At 36.5% G+C, this 23,945-nt stretch overlaps 1 protein-coding gene across 3 annotated transcripts in view; it reads right to left on the minus strand.

The window, feature by feature from the left end:
* Positions 1 to 406: 406 nt before the first annotated feature.
* The window catches only part of hyd (E3 ubiquitin-protein ligase hyd), a 168,152-nt gene continuing 144,613 nt past the window's right edge, over positions 407 to 23,945 (minus strand). For all 3 annotated transcript variants that reach the window (XM_081769459.1, XM_081769460.1, XM_081769457.1), the window contains exons 39-44: positions 22,072 to 22,390; positions 18,897 to 19,092; positions 12,208 to 12,414; positions 5,414 to 5,561; positions 4,379 to 4,609; positions 407 to 1,069 (exon numbers count right to left, since the gene is read on the minus strand). In XM_081769459.1, coding sequence (XP_081625585.1) covers positions 857 to 1,069; positions 4,379 to 4,609; positions 5,414 to 5,561; positions 12,208 to 12,414; positions 18,897 to 19,092; positions 22,072 to 22,390 — 1,314 coding nt within the window. In that variant the 3' untranslated portion in view covers positions 407 to 856. The remainder of the gene's footprint in view (positions 1,070 to 4,378; positions 4,610 to 5,413; positions 5,562 to 12,207; positions 12,415 to 18,896; positions 19,093 to 22,071; positions 22,391 to 23,945) is intronic.

Raw genomic sequence — 23,945 nt, forward strand, 5'->3', positions numbered from 1 at the left:
GAACTGAATTCCATGTTCCACGAAAGAGATGGGTAATTAATGAAAATGGGCGAGTATGGAATAATGTGGACTGAAAAGTGTGGGGGAAAGGAAATTTCTAGAAAGCCCACGGACAATATGTTATCTACCACAAACTCTCACGTTGAGAGTTCGAATCAGGAACCTCTCACCCAGAGGTGCGTTCTACCACTGAGCCACTGTGTCCCGTTGATATAGTCAAGATCATGTTACTAATCGTATTTTCTTTTACCTCTTGTGTTGCTGCAAATGATTGCTTTATTCAGAAATTAAGTAAGTGCACTAAGTAAACAATTTCAAACAGTACTATTACTTTAACAAATATTAACAAACACAACACATTCAAATCACATACCCTCAAACGAAATCCACGAAATTAAAACAGTAATTAGGTTTCACTCGTTTATTCTGATCTCAAATATGTCACAAGTTTAACATAATAATAATCGTAATAATTTATTTTTGCAATGATACACAATGTCTTGTATAGTACTACATTTTTAACACTGAAGCGTTCTTCCGATATGTTCATGGTCTTCGCAGTCTTTCAGTACTATACTCAAAATCCACAACTTTTGCACTTTTTACAGAACTTTATTTTAAACGGTATAAACATCTCATTTAACTGAAAAGTCCAAACAATACACATGTGAACCGGTATTAACGTTTTGCTTGTAAGTAATGCATAAGAAAGCTTCCTTCAACAGATTCCTTAAACTGAAGCTGTACATTTCTTTACATTTCCACTTAGTTCAGAAAAGATTTTTTTTCTGACTATTCAAAGTCAATCAAAAAACACAGAACACAAATTAAAAGTTCTTTCAAATATATTATAAAATCAGACGAATCCAAAGTTCTTCGTTTTTATGGCCAATAACAGCTTATGTCTTAAGACAGCTCTGCTGCTGTAGAGCGGAATATAAAGTCTGGAAATACAGGTGTTTGCAGTTGGCAGATGGGTGTCGTCAGCAGGTCGAATGGTCACACTTGGCATTGGTTGGAAGCCATCCTCAGATGCAGGCAGAGCTGGAGACCCAGTCCAGAAGTACACCTTAAAAGAAGAAATAATTAAGAACAATTAACGCAGGCAACACACATTTACATGAAGAATATTCAACAATATTACTAGCGTTTAATGAGAAAAAGTCCAAAGATGAGATATACAGGATACCAACTGACAGATGTCATTGAACTAAACAGTGATATGGGTAAATATAGTTTTTGTAAACCTAAAAACTGATGCTGTACGATAAGTATGCCACCTATTAAGATGAATCTGATACGGAAGTATATACACTAATCAAGCTTCACATCATGACACTAGCAAGACAATAATATAAGTATGGTTAGAATTGTAACTAAAAATTGTTAAAATCTGAAATTCCAGTTTTTGTTTAACTATGTTATTGCCCGAAGATACAACATAGTATCAATCGATATATCACATCAAGCTAAGCAAAATGAAATGCTTGAGAGTTAGGTCTCATACGTAGTTTTCCAGAAAAATGAATTTATTGTCTTTCGTTGCCAATCTTGTTCTGTTGCATATGGGAAGCTGGAATGCCTAGAAAGCAAGCTGCTCGAGCCATAAGGTTGGATATTGAACTGAACGATCGAAGCAGACGGAAAACAGGGATTACAAACTAAAGCGAAACTGAGTAGGCCACAAGTGACAACGGAAGACGAAAATGTTTCGATTATTAAAGCTAACGCAGCAAACCCGAAAACAACTTTGTCTGGAATGTAGTGCAGAGACGTATAACTGCACTCATATTATTTGTTTTGCTTTACAGGTCAAACTAACATATGCATATATATATATGCTCAGAGTTCGCACATCAACAGGCCACAAGACTTCTGGAACCGTGTAATCGGGAGTGATGATAAAGGTTTAGTTTATACGGAGGAGAAAACCTGTTAAAACGTTCTATGATACATTGTTTTACAAAGACACATGCTTAAAATAGAAAAATTAGAAAATTACTTATATATACAAGGTGGCCCAAAAGTAGGTATACAGTACCGTACTGATCAGCTCCTTGCATTTTATATCATTTCTTATTATTGTTATCGAGTAGACTTAGTTTCCTTATTATTTGTTCTTAATGTGTTTTTACTTACGTTTTAAGCTCGAAAGAGCCGAAGCAAATAAACCCATAAACTAAAATGTTATACTTGTTTAATACAGGGATGTATACCTACTTTTTGGCCACCCAAGAGAGAGAGAGAAAATTCAGTAACGAATTTTTTAAATTCGTTGAAAAACAAAATCAGTAAAGTGACAGAATCGTTATTACCAGTAATATTTTACAATTTCTTGCATCTAGTAGTTGACGACTTAGTTGATTGTCAAATTTAAACTTAGTACTATTGTTATTCAAATTCTACCATGTTTTATGAAGCATATGTTACCACTGTTACTTAAAATCTTCTGCCGAATTCTTTCTTCCATATTCACAGATAATATTGTCCTCAACAAATTTTTTTCTCTATATATAAGAATTTGTTAAAGTTTAACTGAAAATCTCTCTTACTACAAGCGCACATGTTTTAAATCTATACTATCTATCATCATTATTCAATACATATCTACATCTATCTTAGTCCCTAACTTTGATAATTTTGGAGCAGTGTATAGGACGAATGTCGCAGAACTCACTCAACATAAGACTATGAAATCCTGCTCGAATATTATTGATATTATCATGATTATAGTCCATACCTCCCTATCGTTACAACATACAAAAGACTACAGCCGTCCAGACGGATTTTAATATAGGTTGTCAAATGGTCGGGCTTACTACAGATTACCATGACTCCATCGCTCTTATTTCTAGTTTTCTTGACCAGGGTACGCTATTTCCTGATTTAAGCAGCTCCCAACTACCTCATGAAGTCTAATTTTGTATCCTTACAGAAGACTGAACCTGGCTGGCTACGCAAACCAAAGACACGCGTGCGAAACATTCGGCTACAAGATGTTAACGCCAATTTGTGATATTTTGATGTAATTCAAAACTAAACTTATCTTTTGACTCCAAACAATTCAAGTATTTTAGTAGTACGGTATTTGCTGAGGACGAAGTGTCAAATGCATAAGCTTTAATTCTCAAATTATTCTGATCAAGCGTGTTTAAACGACAGAAGCACGCGCTATTTACCATAGACAATCTACCTTAAATATCAAAATCACAAATTTCACATTATCTATTCCAGTGCCATGGGGCGACTGCACTTTTATCTTCACAAAATATAGAAAAAATACCACGATTTTTAAAATCACACCATATACTGTTAATTGTAAATCTCCTATCGTAATAATAATAATAATACAGAAATATACTTGTTCCTGAAATAATCAGCTCTAAGAAGTACATAGCATGCCAATGCGAATTTTCTAATCCACTTAGAACATCTAGTTCTTAAATCTTCGAAAACATGCTTTATATTACAACTGCAATTCTACACAAAATAATACAGCTACCCACTTTACGTTGGATATTCACCTCCTACTTGCAATCAGAGGTAAATGTTTTCATAATGAAAAGGAGACATCATTATTGATAGTAACAAGAAACTAGTAAGAGAACGTACGGAAAATTTGTTTATATTCTAATTTACTAACCTGCAACATGTTCCTGTGTCCACAAAAATTTTATATGCACTACTTATTTCGAATATATGATCAAATATTCTTCTTTGGTAGTTTTTAAGGCTTATTCCATTTTGTGAAGAGAATTGGTCACATATTAAATTGCTTCAACTTCAGTGGTATTATGAAATCAAAAATGTTTTTAAACTGTAAGATACACTTCGCAAATTTGAGAGGAAATTCACTTGTTATAGGGAAAAACGAAGATAATGTATCAACACTTAAAAATTTTATTAATATTAAAGTACACCTTTACTATATACTCACCACCCTAACAAATTATTTTTTTCCCCTTATAAGACTCCTTCCTTGTGAAATGCAATGTTGCAAAATCCAACTTTGGATTTATCATGTTGGTAAATTTGATTTTTTTTTTTTTTTTGGTGTGTGTGTGTGTAATCTAAAGTATATGTACAGAAAGTTACACATTTAAAAGACAAAATAAAGTTCGTTTTTATAGTAAATTCGTGTTATTTAATCTTTATGGATAAAATTTACCAATATTAATTTACCGTATTATCTCAATCTTTATTGAAATTCTTTTTATACATACCAAATTTTTGGTGGATACAGAAACATGTTGGAGATTCGTAATCAGGTAACAAAGAAACAAAAAAAAAAAGAAAAAGAAAAACCGGTAGGCATTCATTTAATGTAATTTCACTAATGAAACAGTTAAAAGAAACCTTATATTCTCAAATTACTTACAAGGTCTTGTCTTTCTACATGGCTCATCTTCTCCACAATGGACCACAACCATCTCTTGAACTTTAGTAACCGATCACTTGATTCTCCAGACTCATCATTGAAACTTGTGTACGATATGAGAACAGACACATTGATATCACCAACACCATTAAGTAAGAGCCTAAAGTCTTCCGCTGTTAAACCATCTAAGGACCCTGCTGGTAGAACGTCAAAGACTCCTGCGCGTAAAGCCTATAACAAAACGAAAGGATAGTCAAGATAGGTTTCCCCCAAAATTGAATTTCATAAGTAAGGAACAATTTACCTACTTTTATAATTACAAAGCATCCCTTTCACTGTCTACGCACTGCTATTGTAACTGAAATTATCAGATTTAATATTGCCTAGTTGGTTTAGTTGTACTGCCCTTTTCAGAACAGAAGCTTGTAAGACAAGCCACAAAAATTATTTCCTACATTTGAAGCGCAACATAATTTATTACCAATTTATTTGACACCACAGAAGCGACGATACATACAACAATTAAAATAGGTGTAAATACATAAGTTTGCTCAACTACATGATCAACTAAAGGTATTCAAATTCTATTAATATAAAGATACGAACCATACTGTTTCTCTGTAAATGAATTGACGTATTAGTAGCATGCAACTGTAACAATCTTTTAGTATGTATGAATACTACGAACAGTAATCAACTTGTCTTATGAATTTCACTGTTACTAATCCATTATATTACTTGTAAACAGGGGACCAATTATAAAACATGGTTCGGTTGAGCAAAGTCGCAGTCCAACAGTTTTAAACGTATAATAAATGTGATATTGCTTCATGACCTATACATGTAACTGATTTGCTCTCACGTACTTGTTCTCGACACAGAATTATGTTCTATATGATAAAATATATATTCTGGTCTCTAGCTCTACAATATTTCTTTGTAATGTTTGGTCTGTGACCTTAAAATGTAGAAATTTTCTATACTAACGTTCATATATATCAATGTAGACATATATTTGCAATTTGCAAACTTTACCTCTAAAGCTTTCTCCTGTGCTTTGATCATTCGATATTCTGCGTACTTTCGCACGTAGTCATACACATTCTGACCTGTTACTTCAGTATCGCGTCCACCATGGATCAACTCAATGGAACCACCACCTTCTTCAACGCTCAAATCAATGCTGAAAAGTCAATATTATTTAAAATGAGACTTAACCTTTACAAAGAAGTTATTACTGAAGAATATTAGCACCAATTTTATGTTTAAGAATATCTATTAAATACCCAAAATTCACTAAACTGGTTAACTAGTTTCATTAAAATGAAATTCCACTTTATACACCATAATTATAAATTAATCTTCGAGTTTTAAAGTGAAATATGTCGAAAAACTACTATATTAATAAAATACGTTTGTACTAACGATGAAAACGAAAGAACACACTTATGAAAGTTTAATTTCTCATATTTGCAATCTCTAGTTTCCAAAATGGTCTTAGGAAGCAGAAAGGATTCTATTTTGGGATATGAGAAATGTTCTTCCGTTACTATACAGCATGAATTCCGTAGACCGTCTCCAACTGCACCATCACGTCAACAAAACATTCTGAGATGGTATCGTCAGTTTAAGGTTAAGCTGCCTGTGTAAAAGTAAAAGCACTGGACGTCCAAGAGTTTCTGATGAAACAGTGGAGCGAGTTACTGAGAGTTTCGTACATAGCGTACAGAAGTCAACAAGGCACGCCAGTCAGAAACTTAGTATTCCGCAGCCAACTGCCTGGAAGATTTTTCGAATCCGATTGTAACTAACTATACCGCATACAATCATTCGAACTTTATCCGGATGTTGTTACAACTGGGCCTTGTCACACGAAATGCATTCGGGAATTCTATGCAGAACGATGGTTATCTTAGCCTGCTGTATAGTGATGAGGCGACATTCTATTTGGTTGGCAAAGTTAATCGTCGTATGTTCGTATTTGGGATAAAAAATGCCTACAGGCTGCAACATGAACAAGATCCCCTAAAAGTTAGTGTGTTTGCTGCAGTATTTACATCAAAGATGTAAGGTTGGGTTTTCTTCGCGGAGAACGTTGTGAGAGTTTGTCATTTCTTGATATACTACAGTTGCGGTTATTTCTACAAGTAAAAGAGAATTCCATTTAACTTCATAGGGCACCGCCCCATTAGCACATTTGAAGTGTGTCGCTATCTGAACGAAGAACTCAAATGCCGTTGGATTGAGTGATGTACTGAAGATGACTTAGCTCGTTTCCCATGGTCTTCCAGATCTCTCGATCTGACAGTTTGTGAATATTCCCTGTTGGGGTATGTGAAAGAGACTGTATATGTCCCTCCCTATCAAGAACTTGGGGTAGGCTACAGGAACGCATTACAGCTATATTTACGATTATTAGTACAGATATGCTAAAGGGCGTGTGGGCGAACAAATTGCCGCATAGATGTGTGTCGTGGAACGAAAAGACGTTACATCGAATATCTGTTACAGTATGTTTACAGTTTCTATATATTTTCGTATCATATATATATATATCACACAAAAGGCACTAGGAAAGTTTTGCAAAACGACCTTATTTCTTATACTTTTTCAAAGTATTTTCCACCATACATCATACATTTTTCCATTCTTCGAAACCATCTTTCGACAGAGATCTGGGCACACTCATTGTCTAAGTCCTTAGTTAGTATTAGTCCATTGTTAGTATGCATCATCGCTTGTAAAACGCCTTCCTTTCAGTCTGGTATTCACATGGGGAACAGCACGGAGTCACAGAAAGCGAGATCTGGACTGTACGGAGGGTGATCTAAGTTTTAGCCCAGTGCTGGTCAAATACTCCGAGCAAACTTTTAAACGGTGCGCTGGCGCGTTATCGTGGTGAAGAAACCAGGTGTCTGTCCTTGAGTTTGGGTGCAACTCTTTGAGAGCTGTAAGAACTTCAGGTTGACATTTCTTTGTATACTACTTCCCTGTGACTGTTTTCTGTGTTTCTAAGACAACTCGTTCGACAATTTCTCGCACACTAAAAAATACCGCCACCATTTTCGTCTTCAAAGATGTGGACTTTCGAACAGCCACGGGGATCTCACCTTCAAACACTCACACTTTGTTCTGAGCCTTGGTCGGAACGTGATAGTAATAGAGTCAAGTTTCGTCACCTGTCTCACCTGTCACAATACTGTTCACAGAGGCAAATTTTCCATTTTTAAATTTTTTCAACATTTCACGACACCATGGAATATGGTGTACCATCCGCTCGTCGGTCGTCATGTGGTACACAAAGGGTACAAAGCTTTCTAACTCGAAGGTGACCACGGAGAATAGCACGAATTGCTGGTGCATTAATGCCCAAGCCTACCTCTATTTGATGGTTTGTAACCCGTCCATCTGTCACAAGCATTTTCCTTACTGCAGCAATATTTTGTTTAGTCATACATGACGATGGATGATCCGACCTTGGAGAGTCCTCAAAGCTGAAATTTCCTTTTTGAAACTCTGGGTACCACCTAATATCGTTGTACGATGAGGACAATCCTTTCCAAGCACAGGACACACTGATTTTCTAAACACTGATCAACACTTAAATTACGTGCAAAATTGGCCGGTATTCAGTTTTTGACCACGACGACATCTCCACCTATTTTCACTTAATCAACTGATACTGACACAATGACTAGAGCTTCCATAGTGCAGGTTTGGATATGTTTAAACACGCGCTAACTTGCACACTCCTGTGATAATCGGTTCTGCTCTATTGCAAAACTTTCCTCGTGTCCTTTGTATATATATATATATATATATATATATATATATATATATATATATATATATATATATATATACAGGGTATTAATGAACTATACCGACAAACTGTAAGAGGTAATTCCTCACATCAAAGTAAGTCAAAAAGTTTCTATGGACCTGTGGGGAAAAGTGCATAGTTTCAGAGGTAGAGCTGTCCAAAATCGCGAAAAAGCTAAATTTCAACAGGTCCTATTTCGAATTCCAGAAACTGTGGTTGGTGGTCCTTATCAGCGTAAAGGAAGTTATACATACGCAGTTCAAAAATGCACATTTCATTAATGTTCAATTGGTGTAAAGAGTATTTCCTGGAGGGTGAAATTCCCAGACTTGCCATCAACTGAATTTTGAGATATGCACTGACTTCCTGATTGGTCCAAAGTAGGCAAACGATAAGCATTGATAGCAGTGAACACAGAATCCTTTGGTGTGAGTCGGAAGTGTTAAGGATTGTCAGCAGCACGTTTTTTCATATTCGGGAAAACGCATGCTGCATTTTTTTTTTAACGCTTATAAGTGAAGAAAACAAGAAATATACCGTGACGAAATACATCGCATCACACGTTATTCCGAACATAAAAAAAACATAGAGCTACCGATTCCTAACACTTGCGACTTCCCTCCGAAGCATTGGATGTCCATTGTTGTCAAGGCTTACCTTCTACCTACTTTGAATCCTTGAAATCAGGGTATATCTGAAAACTCTATTGAGAACATATCTGAGAATTACACCCTGTAGGGAATACCCTGTATACCTATTGAAAATTGACGAAATATGCACTTTTGGATTGGATATGCGTGGCTTCCTTTACGCTGATAATGACCACCATCCACAGCTTCTGGAATTAGAAATAGGGCCTGTTGAAATTTGGCTTTTTCGAGATTTTGGACAGCCCTAGCTCTGAAACTATGCACTTTTCGCCATAGGTTCATATGAACTTTTTCTCTTATTTTGATGTGAGAAATCACCTCTTACAGTTTGTCGGTATAGTTCATTAGCATCTTGTATATACACCCTGTTTCAAAAAGAATATACGTATTACGAAGAATTATTTTGTCCAAACTATCGATCGCTGCACCTCGGCTCGGCTATTGAAGAAACGAATACATAGTCTAGTTTATATTAATAACTGCTAGATGTCAGTTGTCTTCTGTTTTGCTTGGTAACCGTCATATGTTTAAAATGGCTACTCCGCAGCAGAAATCATTTTGTGTTCTCGAAGTGCAATTCCGTGATTACAGTGCAAAGACGTTTCAGGTTGAGGTACCAAATTGACCCTCCGAATGGATGGAACATTCGCAGATGGTATCGACAGTTTGTAGATACAGGATGTGTATGTAAAGGAAAGAGTCCTGGCCGTCCTCGTGTTCCTGAAGAAAATGTTGCACGAATTCAAACTGCTTTCCAACGTAACAAGTGCCGACAACAACAGTTTGGCGTGTTTTGAGACGTCTGTTGGTTATGAAGCCGTACAAGTTACAGCTGTTACAAGCTCTGCGTCCTGATGACAAACGCAAACGTGTGGCATTTTGTAACGAGATTCTGGATGCTATTGACAATGATAACACTTTTGCACAATGCATCGTGTTCAGTGATGAAGCGGCTCTCCGTGTTAGTGGTCAGGTAAACAAACAAAGTGTTCGAATTTGGGGACTATAGAACCCACATGCAGTCATTGAATATGTACGAGGTTCGTCCAAAGTCAATGTGTTTTGTGCGATATCCCGATCATCTGTTTACGGCCCATTCTTCTTTAATAGAAACACGACTAACAGTCAGCAGTAATCTCGCTGTTACAAAACTGGTTGTTTTAGAGGCTGTACGAAGACAACATTTTTCAACAAGACGGGGCACTCCCTCACTGGAGTCGTCAAGTGCGTGAAAATCTGAATGAAACTCTACCCAACCATTGGATTGGTCTTCAAGGAGCTGGCGACTTAGCATGTCTTAGGTCCTCCACGGTCACCGGATTTGACACCCTGTGACTTCTTCTTGTGGGGTTTCGTTAAATACAATGTTTATGTACCACCACTCCCACAGAACCTGGAAAAGTTGAAGAACCAGATCCGTACTGTCATAACATGTGACGCAGGACATGCTTGCCCGAGTATGGGAGGAATTTGAGTATCGATGTGATATTGTTCGTGTCGCTGATGGAGGACATATTGAACATTTGTAATTTGAACTTTGAACTGTAATTTGAACTTGAGAGGTTCGTAAATATGTATGTAAAATTTCACATTCGTATGTCTTAAAGTTTAATAAATACATGCATTCGAAATGCGTATATTCTTTTTGAAACGGTACACATATATATATATATATATATATATATATATATATATATATATATAACAAACATTACCAAATTAATGGAATGGTTTGAATTTGCAATGTATGTATTCCGTTTGTAAGAATAAAATATTTCTTTTGACCTCTGGAGAGAAATTTACCTTACCAGCCCAACATATGGATGAAGGAAGATTATGCGTCTAATGTAACTCAGCACACATCCAGTAAACATGCTGGGGTACCCAGACAGAAGCAGAGTAATGTAAAACTGCTCCATAGAGAACATGCAACTGCAAGTGATTTTTCTTTGACTTCAAGCTAGAGCAAGCAACGAAAAACACAATAACAGTGTATTTGGACCACGAACAGCATATTAATGCATTATTCGCCGCTGGTTTGTGAAATTTCGTTCCAATGACGAGTACTGCAAAATGGCACCCGTGGGCACCGACTGATGTATTCAGATGGGCTCCTCAGAAACACTATGGAAGTAAGATTCACGGAAAAGGGTTCGGTGCAATTGCAGACAAGTTAGGCATATACCATACCACTGTCGTTCAGTTACTCCGTGAAATCGATCAGGGGAAAAAGTTGGACTAATGGATGCCACATGAGCTGACACCGGCCAACAAGAATCATCGTAGGTGTGCAGTCCTCTGAGAGTATGAAACAACTTAGAACATTTCCTGCATCGGATTGTCACTTCTGATGAAATATGGATCTCCTACGACAATCGTAAATGATCGGGACAGTGGTTGTCGTGATCAAAGTCCAGGACAGTCTCCTAAACTATCCCTCTACTCTGAGGTATTGTTGCTGTCGCGGTGGGTGTGATCCATAATGTCTTTCTCCGTCGAGGCAAAATTATCACTGCGAAACGTTATAGTCCTGAACTAAATAAAATGCAGGCCCAACTTGTTTGCAAGCATCCATCAATGGTCAAGAGACATGGGAACCTTGCACAACAATTCATAACCACATGGCGCTCACAATACTGTACAGACTCTCCGTGAGTTACAGTATGAAATCCTTCCTCCTCCATTCTATTTTGATGACGTTTCTCTCTCTGATTACCACCTCTTTCGGCACCTCGATCACTTCTTGGAAGGGAAGACCTTCTCTGATGACTGGGCAGTGAACGTAAGTTTGAACGTCATAGTTGTATGACGTAAGTTTAGAATGTCTGCCATACGTGAAACATGTACTGACATTCTATAGCATTTTTGCAGTTCTTCCGATAACAGATATAATTACCTCGAAACTGTATAATGTTAGCTAGTAATTTACAATTCTATCAGTCTACCTGTATATTTGACGTAAATTTTACCGCAACCACTGTTACTTTTATTACTATTTGTTGTTTAGGTTATAAAAATACTTATATTTCTTCTACTCCACATTTAAACTTTGGTCTAATAAGATGAATATGCCTCGAAGACATGCTCGATGCACTTTACGTATCCTATTTTCTATACTGATAATTTACATTAAGTTTATTTAGTGTCCATCGGTGTTCAGGTTTCAATGTCTGTGTCCCCTCCCGAAACGGCCCAGCGTTACTTACATCAAACGTAAACATGAAAATCATTCGTTTACTGGAAGCGTCCCTAAGGTTTCGAGGAGTTTAATTTATTCCTAACAAAAACATTTTGAAAAATAACTACATCAAACAAACATGTATATTTATGTTAGTTAATATTTGGATGTTACTTACTTGAAAGTCAGGTCTAAAGCAGAAAAAAGACTGTTATTATCCTTGGTTTCTGCATCCACTACCAACTGCCGCAAACTCTCATATATTACAGGATCAAAAAATGCCAGATCATGGAAACGTATGGAACGACCCAAAATGTATTTTATCACATGACGATTCAGAAATATAGGGCAAAGTTCATTTTGCAGCAAACAAAGCCCCATCAATCTAGAATGTTAAATGAAATTAAAATTAGTCCCAGACTTCAGACCGAAGATAATTTATAATACGTTTTCTTAAGATTACATCACTATAGGAGTTAAATTCATTTGATAAGGAATATCACACACTACAAAGGTTAATTCATTTATATCGGGCCGAAGTCAATGTGCATCGAAGTCGATGTGAATGCGCAACACATCGCCGTGACATTGGCACGCGGTATGCAACAGTATCTTATTAGTCACAGTAGAGCAGTGGCGTCGAGCGAAGTCTAATCCCTCGAAACTGAACAGATTGTGGGAGCGGTTCATTGTGGCTCTTTCCAACGCTAAGTTCAAGGTGTCGCACATCACAGAAATGTGTCAAATGTGTTAAGTGCGTTAACTTTCGTGTAGGTCATGTCACTGTGAATTATATTATACGGAAATATGTGGCACATAGTCCTGGGACCAAAGCCACACAATCACGAGCAGCTAGAACAGTTTGCCGAAAGGGTTCATGATTTTGGCCGCCTTTCCGTACAAGGACAAACTGCGTTTCTAAAAGGTACAGAGAAATGTCAAAATCAATACTGCGTAGTACCCCACTAAGATCCTGACTAACATGTACCAGCATGAAATCCCAGCGTTGTACGGACAAGACGTGAACCAGGTTGAACTGCATCAAGATAAGGCATCCAGCAACACGGCGAAAACATCGCTGAAATTCTATCGTTGTATGAAACAGAAAACTGGAATTTCGGCAATTCCCTTCTCTGACACCCTGTCAAGGAGTCCAGATGACAGCCCAATGAATTATTCTGTATCCCATCGTTAAATCCGTAACATCACCGGCCTGTGAAAAGTTTGTAAAAGAGGAGTGGTATGTAATACCTATGGACCAGCTGCGACGCAGTTTCCTGCAATGGAAACTCCAATGCCGGACAGTAGTCATCACTAGAAGAGGCCTGCAGACTGAACACAACTGGTGGTGGAAATCCAACTTTTCTGAAGTGGCACATTGAAATTCGGCTTAATATAAATCAATCAACCTCTATACATATTTACAAATCTACAACAAAATACAATTGATTTTACACTGAAATTTATACTGCACCAACTTCTTTCAATGAAACCTGCAGTTTTGTTGAAGAATTTTATTACTATCTGAAGTTTTTTCTTCTTTCTTCTCCTATATCCTTGAATTATACAACAAACAATGAGAATACTTCCGTATCTGGGGAAAAATACTTACAATTCATTTGCAAAGAATATTCGCACAATTAAGAGCACTGTTGTAATAGTGACTGTTATATAAATAAGCTGAAAGATACTCACTTTGTGCTATTGTATCCTTTTATAAGACTGGTTCAAAAATCCATCGTTATGCATTGAATTATTGTTGTCAGCAGTCAGCATTGTCAAAAAGAAAGGTTTCAGTGGAACAGAGCGTATAGGAACTAATCATATAAAAATAATAATGATATTTATAATGATAACAGCACTACTACACACTTAACAGAAACCATCTCTGATGTGCGGGGTCCCTAGTTTCATCCCAGTTTGCGCCAACTGGACTTCGTGGTAGGCAAACACCGTATGTATAGGTTTCCTCAGGGTTTTCCTTTCATTTTCTTCATTCCACCATTTCATTCATTATCATCATCACCGTTTCCCTTAGCCTTATGCGTAGTCATGTGACGTTACTCTCTTTGTGTTTATATATACACACAGGATGTGGGAAAATTAACGGAACTTCTTTCTTTACAGATAACCACTAGCTCCATCTATTGAAGCAACACATCATCGGAAAGCTAGATATCTGCTCAACAAAACGAGACCACAATCATGAGAATCGATTAACGAAGTGTCAAGTTATAGCAAGAAAAGTGAGTGTGTTTAGTGTCACCTCGTCACAGAAACACGATGGAGTAAACAACGAATATTAAATTTTATTTCAAGCTAGTTAAAACATTTATACGAACATTGGATATGATGAAACAAGTATATGGTGATGAGTGCTTACCTCGTCATGTGAATGGTATACGCGATTCTGAGACGGTTGTGAGCCCTTGGAAAATGACCCAAAGTCAGGAAGACCGAAAATCAAAATTCGCGATGAGTTGGTGGAACAAGTGCGTGAAATGATCACCCACAATGCGAACACGACTGTGAGATGAATGGCGGAGGAATTAAATAAGACGAAAGACATGATTCACGAAATTTTGACAAATGATTTAAGGAAACAAAGTCTGTGCTCGATTTGTTCTATTCACCTTAACTGACGACCAAAAACTTGCTCACGTTGAACATTGCAAAGACCTGATTAAAACAGCCAGACGGAATACAACATCCCTGGAATCGATTGTAATACTGGTGATGAGACTTGGTGCTTCAAGTACGACCCGCAAACAAAATGCCAAAGTGCTACGTGGAAGTCCCCAGGTTGTCCGAAAGCGAAAAAAATAATTTTTAAAAGTCACGTGAGAAGACAATGTTGATTCGTTTTTACGATTCTAAAGGTGTTATACTTCGGAAATTCGTTCCACAGGGTCAAACAGTTAATGGTAATGAGAAAAAGCGGAAAGGCTATTACTCACCGCAAAAAAATTTGTAGCAGAATTTTCTTCTACATGCAACAGGTAGCCTTTCGGAAGATGCAACTTCCTTCATCAGCCTGTGGTAGACTTCAAACAACATGAAGGATGGTTTAAAATGGTTAAAAGGTTAGGATATGTAAAAAACAAATCTTCTGTCAAATATTAAAACACACGGGAATAGAAACTCTCTGACATTGTACACTGTTGTTCACTGCTTTCTGTTCTTGCTTTCCAAATGGTGGAAGTATGTAGTGAACAGATTGCTCCAAATAATATTTATTTCCCCTCTATCCAGGTTAAGTGAGGGCCTTTCTTTGTGAATATAATATGGTTCTTTAATTTTTCGTTCCGTTGCTGTTTTTGCTTTTTCAATTAAACATGATTCCACGATATGATGGTTATAATCTCTAAGATGCACTGCTAGACCGGATAATTGTTGCGGATTCCGAGATTTCGAGGTACGAACGTGCTCAGTTATTGTAGTACAAATGGTTTTTTGTTTGACCTATATACACTTTATCACACTGACATTTCACCCGATAGATGACACTGCTTTGTAAAGGGTCAGTAAAAAATGCTTTAAAATTGGTTATGTATTTATCTATAGATTTTGGAGGAACTTCTAAAATTTTGATGTTGTGTCTTTGCAGAATCTTCTTGATTTTTGCTGAAAAATGTGGAACCAAAGGGACACCAATCCATCTGTCAGTTACGGCATCTGTTATTGGTTGATGGCAAGTGCCGACAATCTCCTGTTGTACCTGTTTGTACCATTTTAACTTACATCTTCCGAAAGCGCTACCTGTTGCATGTAGAAGAAAATTCTGCTACATATTTTTTTTTTTTTATGTGAGTAATAGCCTTTCCGTTTTTTCTCATTGAATATAATCATCGCTCGCAATACTGTGATAGTTAATGGTACTATTATCTGGGTCTTATAGAGCGTTTGTGGAAGCGAATCGTTCGTATTAAGCCCGAGTACCGAGCGCCAGGCAGTTGGTCTTTATTGCACGACAATGTACCATGTCACAGAACCGTCGCAGTTCGTGACTTTTTGGCTAAAAAAAAAATAAATCTGTGTGCTTCTACATCCTCCGTATTCGCCTGCTTTATCGCCGTGTGACTATTTCCTATTCCCAAAATTAAAATTGGTCATGAGATAACATTTTATGACAATGTACACACGTCAAGTCTGCCGTGACAAGGGTCATTAAGGGGATTCCGAAAAAGGACAATTAAAACTATGCTAGTAATGGTTGCACATGCCCAGAGGTGTATTGACGCAAAAGGGAAGTATTTTGAATACAAAGAACTACAGTTGGTAAAATACCTAATTCGTTTTGTTTAGTTTAAAAAGTCACATTATTTTTCCGACATACTGTGTATAAACCTTAACAGAAGCATCAAGAAGTTAGTGTTTACAATTTGAATGTGTTTTGATATTTCTTAGGTAATTAATTTCCATTATATTGTTTCCCCACTGAAATCTTTCTTCTCACCTACATTTAGACAATGCTGACAGTTTTAACCAAAAATTTGACGTATAACATTTTGAACTAATCTATATAACGATACAGAATATAAGGTGAGTACCTTTTGAATTTGTACATAAATCTGCTTATACTATATAACTCAGAATCTTTCCAACTGTTACTGATGACCTGATAATCCATGATACTACATAATTACTGAGATTATTCAAGCTTACTGTACAAAACGCAGAATATATAACCATGCACGTTTTACCCATTACAACTTGTGATTTTCAGAATATACTACTGACATCAAACTAAAGAGTCTGAGTAAGAACACGTCTGTCCGCTGTAATTTTACGGAGATAAAGATGAGAGTATCTGTATTTAATTTTGCTTTTTGGTTAGAACTCGAAAGATCATGCGCTTTATTTGGAGGGATAAAAAAAATGTCACGAGATGGTTTACTTCAAGAGTATCAATGACTAACGGAATACACATTGTTTCAGTGTACGTGCTACATTAATATCCAGATAGGTTCTTGCCACTACCATTACCGATACCCATTCAACAAACGACTTCAACCATTATATCATGCCACACACACTTCACGATCAGAATACAGGGCAGGAAATGCTGTCCTGGTTCTGTTCCCTCCACACACAAACTACACCATCAGCCTGGGGAGCTAAATTCATCAGTCCATATGATCCACTGCTAAACCGGCTATCTATTACAAACGATTCAAGATATTATTACACACGAAGCTGTAAAGGACTTCCACAGCAAACCTGGAAAGCTCAAAATAACATAGAACTTCATATTAAAGAGACTATCTGAAATACAACAAATTATACAAACACAGTATCACTAAGAACATATATTATTCGGGTCAAAATGTAGATATGGATTAATGTTCCACCATACATATCATTGTTAAAAAAAATGAACTACAGCACTATTAATGGAAACGTGTACTAACATCTCCATCTACTTGTACAAATAAACGGAGGGGTAAGGATGTGCTTGTAATATTAGAACTACTTCCACAGCTATTGGCAAGTTAAAAAGCTATCAAAGGCGAACACAAGAAACGAGTTTCTTCGTTATTATTAAAAATCCAACGTCAATATCTCCAGTCATAATTATCGTAATCTCATCTCAAGTACGTTTTTCAAGCTACGCACTAAAATAAAATAATGCTGCAGAAAGATTGCACGATACAACTCACTCTTACTAGGTATATTATAATGATCTTTTTCGTAGTCGGTTCACATCATTCATAGATAATGATAACCGAGGATACACACACACACACAAATAATCAGCCATTAACAGATATGCGCTCTAGTTTTTATTTTGATGAGGGATTGTCTTGATGCAATTGTAAAACAACTTGATAAATTATTGACTGCAGACTAATTCGTACTTATTTCTCGTTAAGTACTGCACTCCCCCCCCCCCCCCTTTGAAATTACACTTTGTGATAGGTACCCTTAATTTAAAACATCAGTATTAAACAACTCATTGCAAAGGACTGGAAACTAAAAGTAACTTAGGTTTTCGCTTCTAGAAACGAACAATAACTTAGTTTTTCGCTTCATTATGGATCTGACACACAAATATGATGACAAGTATTGAATGACGTAAGTCAATGGTTCCAAACCTTTCCAGTTCATTGTACATTCACAATCTTAACATCAAATGCCTGCTTTCGGCATATGGTTTCAGAACTACTGACTTAATCCTTTTTTGGCTTCATCACTAACTCACTCACAGCTATAATGTTAAACTTTTAAAAGTTTCCGTAAATTGAATATAAAACACGAGAAATCGTCTTTGTCAATGTTGATTGAGCTCTAAATTTTTTTCGAAGAAACCTTATTTATTTTTGCTCTTACAAAGAGCACTTATATCATTAGAATATATAAAGGACTTTTAACGCAGTGTTTTCCAAAGTTTTTATTTTTAGTTCTCGTCGATAAAATCATTATGAGATATTTGATTGCATTTATGAGTGAATAGATCTCAATATTTTATGACGTTTAAATATTCTGGGATACGGAATTTGGAGTAAGTTGACATCTCCACATCCAGTTATCGAATTAGAGATGGTAAATGTTTTGAATATCAACTTATCTTAGAATTTCGAACCAAAACATCTTCACTTGCGGTAGACTAAGTGTTAGCATCTGAGTTTATACTGAACAGTTCACTTTTCAGTTTTATTTTTGCAAATTACTCTACAATCCTTTTTATTATGCATTTTTTAAAATATTTTCTTAACTTCTGTTTCTTTTCGACACAACACGAAATGTACCATTATCACTAAGCTCAGGAAATATAATGTGCTTCACATAATGAATCAAGATGGAATTTTTGTTTCCGTGCTACCATGGAATAAATTTAATGTAACAAAGAAAGGAGGAATATTTTACCTTCCAACATTACGGAATGCATTAATTCTTTCGAAAGAAGCTTTCCCTTGCCGTGGAGAATAAAATCCGCGCTTTCCTGGACTGTAGAAAAGAGGACTATTGTCATCTGTATCTTCAATGCCTTCATCAGCTTCTGACACTCGGGAATTGCTGCCGCTTTTCTTTCCTCGTTCGGACAGGCTAAAAACATCAAGATCTACAAGAGAAAATATTATAATTACAACTTCATATTCCAAAGCATTAATGATACAATTATAAACGTTATTTGATCTAATTTATATTCATAGTTGGGAGACGAGGTTCCATTTGAAAATCGGACCTAGCATCACGTGAGGTACCTAGGAAGTTTTAAATATCCTTTGAAACTATAATCTTTTTCAATAAATTCTAATACGAATTTCATTGAAAGTAGTGTACTTCTTTAAACCTTCCTGAATTTTCTTGCGTAAGTTAATATGATATGATAATTGTCAGGTATTCACATTTCTGTACTATACGAAAAATCTAGGGAAAAAAAAAAAGTGCTATTTCCATCTTTGAACCAAGTTAACAATATATAAAGGATGAAATGAATCAGACGATGACAGAATACTGAATATGAATGGACTTATACTGAACATATCAAATCAAGGATGACTTACTACACCTACAAATAAGCCTACTTCTTACGTACCCACTTTAGTTTCTTGTAACAAAACTACTATTATACTCTTAACATCGTCACTTTATTACAGAAATAAATATATTGTAATGAACACCTAAATACACCGCACTCAACGATGTGAGAAGATTCCGAACAAAAAGGCGAGGACAGAATGGCTCGGGTCAAAACGGCTCCTCGTCAAAAGATTCCGAGATCAAAATATAAAAATGCTTTGAACACACATGTGGATCTGCATACAGGGTTTGTTAAAAGTATTTGAAACAGGTCAATAATAACGAGACACGTGGACAGAGGAAAAGCAAATGCTCCAAGTGGGTATTGGTAAAACTGCATTGAACGGGAGTGTGGACATCATCGCAGTCATCTCGAATTCCGCCATATTGGATATCTCACAATATATCTATATATATATATATATATATATCTATATATATATATATATATATATATATATATATATATATATTTTAATGGATAGGGCTATGTGAAGAGAGAAGGCAGTGAAAGTAGAACTTGTTGATGATCGAGTTATGATGTTAAAAGGATCTAGTAGTGATACAGACATATGCACCGACGACTTCGCATACAATTAAGTAAGTAGAGAAAAATTACGAGAAAACATAAGAAATTATAGACAGGGAGAAGAGAGGTGAATGTGTAATTGTAATGGGCGATTTCAATGCAACTGTGGGAGAAAAACAGGAAGGCCAATATAGTATAGTTTAGGCGAAAGAAATAAAAGGGAAGAGGGATTGATCAATTTCTGTACGCAGAATTTACTAGTAATATTGTGAACACATGGTTCAATCAACTTAAGAGAAGAAGATATACAGGTACATGGAAATCTCCAATAGATGGCGGAAGATATCAGACTACGTTATGATTCAGGACAGGTATCGGAATAGCTTGAAGAACGCGAAGACCTTTCCCGGGGCCCACATTTTCTCCGATTATAATCTTGTGCTGGCTGAAGTAGATGTTCAACTGAAAAATGTAGGTCGAAGAAAAGTAGGCAATAAAGTGTTGAATATTGAAAAACTGAAAAACAAGGAAGAAATTTCTTCGCTGAAAAATTCGAAGAAAAATATTCAAACGAGAAAAGGATAGGCACAGGTAGTAACGGACGGTGGGAACATATTAAACTTTGAATACAGCAGGCTGCAGTAGTAGTAGTAGGTTACCGCAAACACAAAACGGTCAAGAAACCAAAGATTACACAACAGATGTTGAAAAAAAAAAAAAAAAAAAAAAAAAAAAAAAAAAAAAAAAAAAACCGAAAGGAAGATGTGGAAACAAGTTGATATGGAAGATGACAGAAAGTTACGCAACGAGTTGCGCAGGAAAACAGACAGAGCAACAAAAGAAAATGGGAGAACATAGAAGAATTTTAAAAAGTTGGGAAATATGAGGGAAAATGTAAGAGGTGAAATCTATGGAACTTCGGGGAAAACACAGGGGCATGGTGGAAAGACAAGGTAAATAAGTGTTGGAAAAAGCGCAGGACATGACAGAGAAAACTGCAACTGGAAGTGGAGTTCGACGGGGATGCTGTCTCTCGCCAACATTATTTAATATTTATTTAGAAGAGATAATGAAAGAGTGCCTAAATAAATGTTAGAAAGACAAAGGTTATGGTGATTAGAACGAAGCGGTCGGTGTCAAATATAGTTATGAGGGAGAAAGTAGAACAAGTGACTAGGTTTCGATACCTGGCGACAGGTAGTATTATTAGTGATGATATGAAACGTGAACGTGAATTAAAAGCAAAGACAGGAATGACGAAAGAAACCTTTAGGAGGAATAAAATACTATTTTCTGGTACCTTGAATAAAGAGTTAAGAAAAAGACACACAAAATGCTTCGTGTGGTGCATTGTTCTGTAGGTCAGAAACATGAACATTACGCAAAAATGATGAAAAATGGCTAGAAGCTTTCGAAATGTAGGTGTGGAAAAGAATGGAGAGAATTAGCTGGGTCAAGCGGAAAACGAATGACAGGCTTTTAGAAATGGTGGGAGAAAAGAACAATTTTAAGCATTATTAAGAAGGAAGAGAAACTGGTTGGGACATTGTCTAAGAAGGAACTGTATCATGAGGGATGTGCTAGAGGGTATGTTGGCTGAGAAGAGAGGGAGGGGGCGAAGGAGACTACAGTTAATGGACGGGACATCAAAATAGAAAAATCGTACGTGAAAATGGAGAGGTTAGAGGAAGATGGTGGAACATGGAAGCTTTTCAGTTGTGGCAAGTGACCTGCCAATAATGGCAGAATACTTATGATTATGATACAATTTTTAATAACACTGTACAATGGACAGCAAAAGTGCATTACCAGACCAAATGTTATTTTGCCATTAAGTTCGGAATAAATAAAACGTTGAATTAGTGTCAACAACATAACAGAAAAAGTTCACTCTGCTACAAGGGTATTCAAATTGGTCTATTTGTTTCAACATGATGTGATACGTGTAAGGTGTGAAGATAAGTGAACATAAAAAGTTAAAGAATCTACCTAATAAAGCATCCGATGCCAAATCCTGTCCATGACTTAAGATCAGTTCAACTGCTTCATCCACTTTCTGCCGTAAAGCATCTTCAGAAGCCAAAAGCATTAAGAGTTGCGCTGGTGTCAATTCCAACAGCATTCCAGTAATTTTGCTTGCAAAAGAAGGTCGTAATGCTTGTACTCTTGGATACAATCTATCTCCAAGCTGTTGCTGATGAAGAGACAAATGCTCATTGGAACCTCCTTCTCCAGGTGGTGAGAACGGTCGAGCGTCATATGACAACGATCGTCTTGGTTCACGACAGCGCTGAGAACTTCGCTGAGTCTATATAAAAAAAGAAAAACAATCATATATTTAATTATATCTCTAGTAGAAAGAAAATGATATTAACCTTGTTCTGACATTTACAAGTATAATAATAATAATAATAATAATAATAATAATAATAATAATAATAATAATAATAATAATAATAATAATAATACTCTACATATTGATTTAATGATTATACATTTTTAATCAAATAACTTCGAAAAGATTGATTACTAGCGATTTGATGCAGCGCTTCTGGTTGCATTGCGGTTTAGCGCTCCTTTCAGCACCGAGGCTATATGAGACGTGGACCTACAGGTTAAGGTGGAATCCGTATTACTCTAATGCATTCAATGGTTTTCCACCGGAAATCGAACCAGGTTCCGTGCGGAAAAAAAAGAAGCCACCCACCAGAAGGCAACTTTCGATTTCCGTGCATTTGACAAAAAAGTTCCACAATCCTTAACCAAGTAGAAGGACTCAGTTATTAACGATAGAAATTACAGTATAATCTTGATAGAAAAGCCTTTACTTACTTTAAGACATTTTTCTAACAATAAATATATGATTGTAACAACAAGGTGAGAGAAGGAAAAATAATTCATGTATTTCAGTGATTCGGTTGGTTTACCTCGCATAAAAACTCAAGTAGTGAACCAACTTTACAGAAGAGTCCGTCTTATAGATCCTCAGTGCTGAAAAGTTACAAACTTGAGTCAATCAATATGCGTCGGTGGTGTGGTCTTATAATTAATCTCTTTTGGAAGCGAGATAGTTTATGAGGAACGGCTTATATTATGAAAGTCAATCTTGTATGATGGTATATGCGCAACCGCCTACTGCACTGGACGTTAATACAAGGGTAAGTCATAAGTCTTGTCTGTATTTATTACAACACAAAGCAAGCAGGTTAACTTTCAAAGCATAACTCCGCGGATTTCCATAAGCTGCCAGCATACATTCACTCTCTTCTGAGTCTGAGTTGGGGTGGCACAATGCGGAAAGCCTCTGATGGTTTTCCAGAGTTCGTGAAAGTGACGCACCACAGTGGACTGGGACATGCCAGCTTGGATTGACAATCGTCCTGTGCTGGTGGAGGGATTTTCCCCAATGGTGTTTTATATGACCGTGGGGTGGCCGTACTTCGGCTGATCTTTTGACATTTTTACAACCTGCACGAAATTTCTGGCACCAATGAGTTGCTGTACTGTGGTTCGCTGCACCTTCTCTTTTCATCTCACAAATATTTAGGGGGGGTATTGTAGCGTTGTGCCTGAGTTTAAACTAATGGAAAACAGTTCACGTACTAGACGTTGTTAAGCATTATTGTCACTGGTACTAAAAATTGACTGAAAATACTGACCAACTAGTGCCCTCCGTGTTACATAGGCCACTTGCCACATTATTACTTGGGAGAGTTTGACATTGTACTTACGGTCAATAACGGCGTATACACGCATCTGCTGTTTGGGTTTTGGACATAATGCAAAACTTGGACTATCCCTTGAAGTAGATCCCGTCCATGATAACCGTGGTGTTGCATAAGGACACAAAGTCCAAAAATATA

Source organism: Thermobia domestica, chromosome 8, assembly GCF_964235325.1.
Source record: "Thermobia domestica chromosome 8, izTheDome1.hap1.1, whole genome shotgun sequence".
In the NCBI taxonomy this organism is placed as follows: domain Eukaryota; kingdom Metazoa; phylum Arthropoda; class Insecta; order Zygentoma; family Lepismatidae; genus Thermobia; species Thermobia domestica.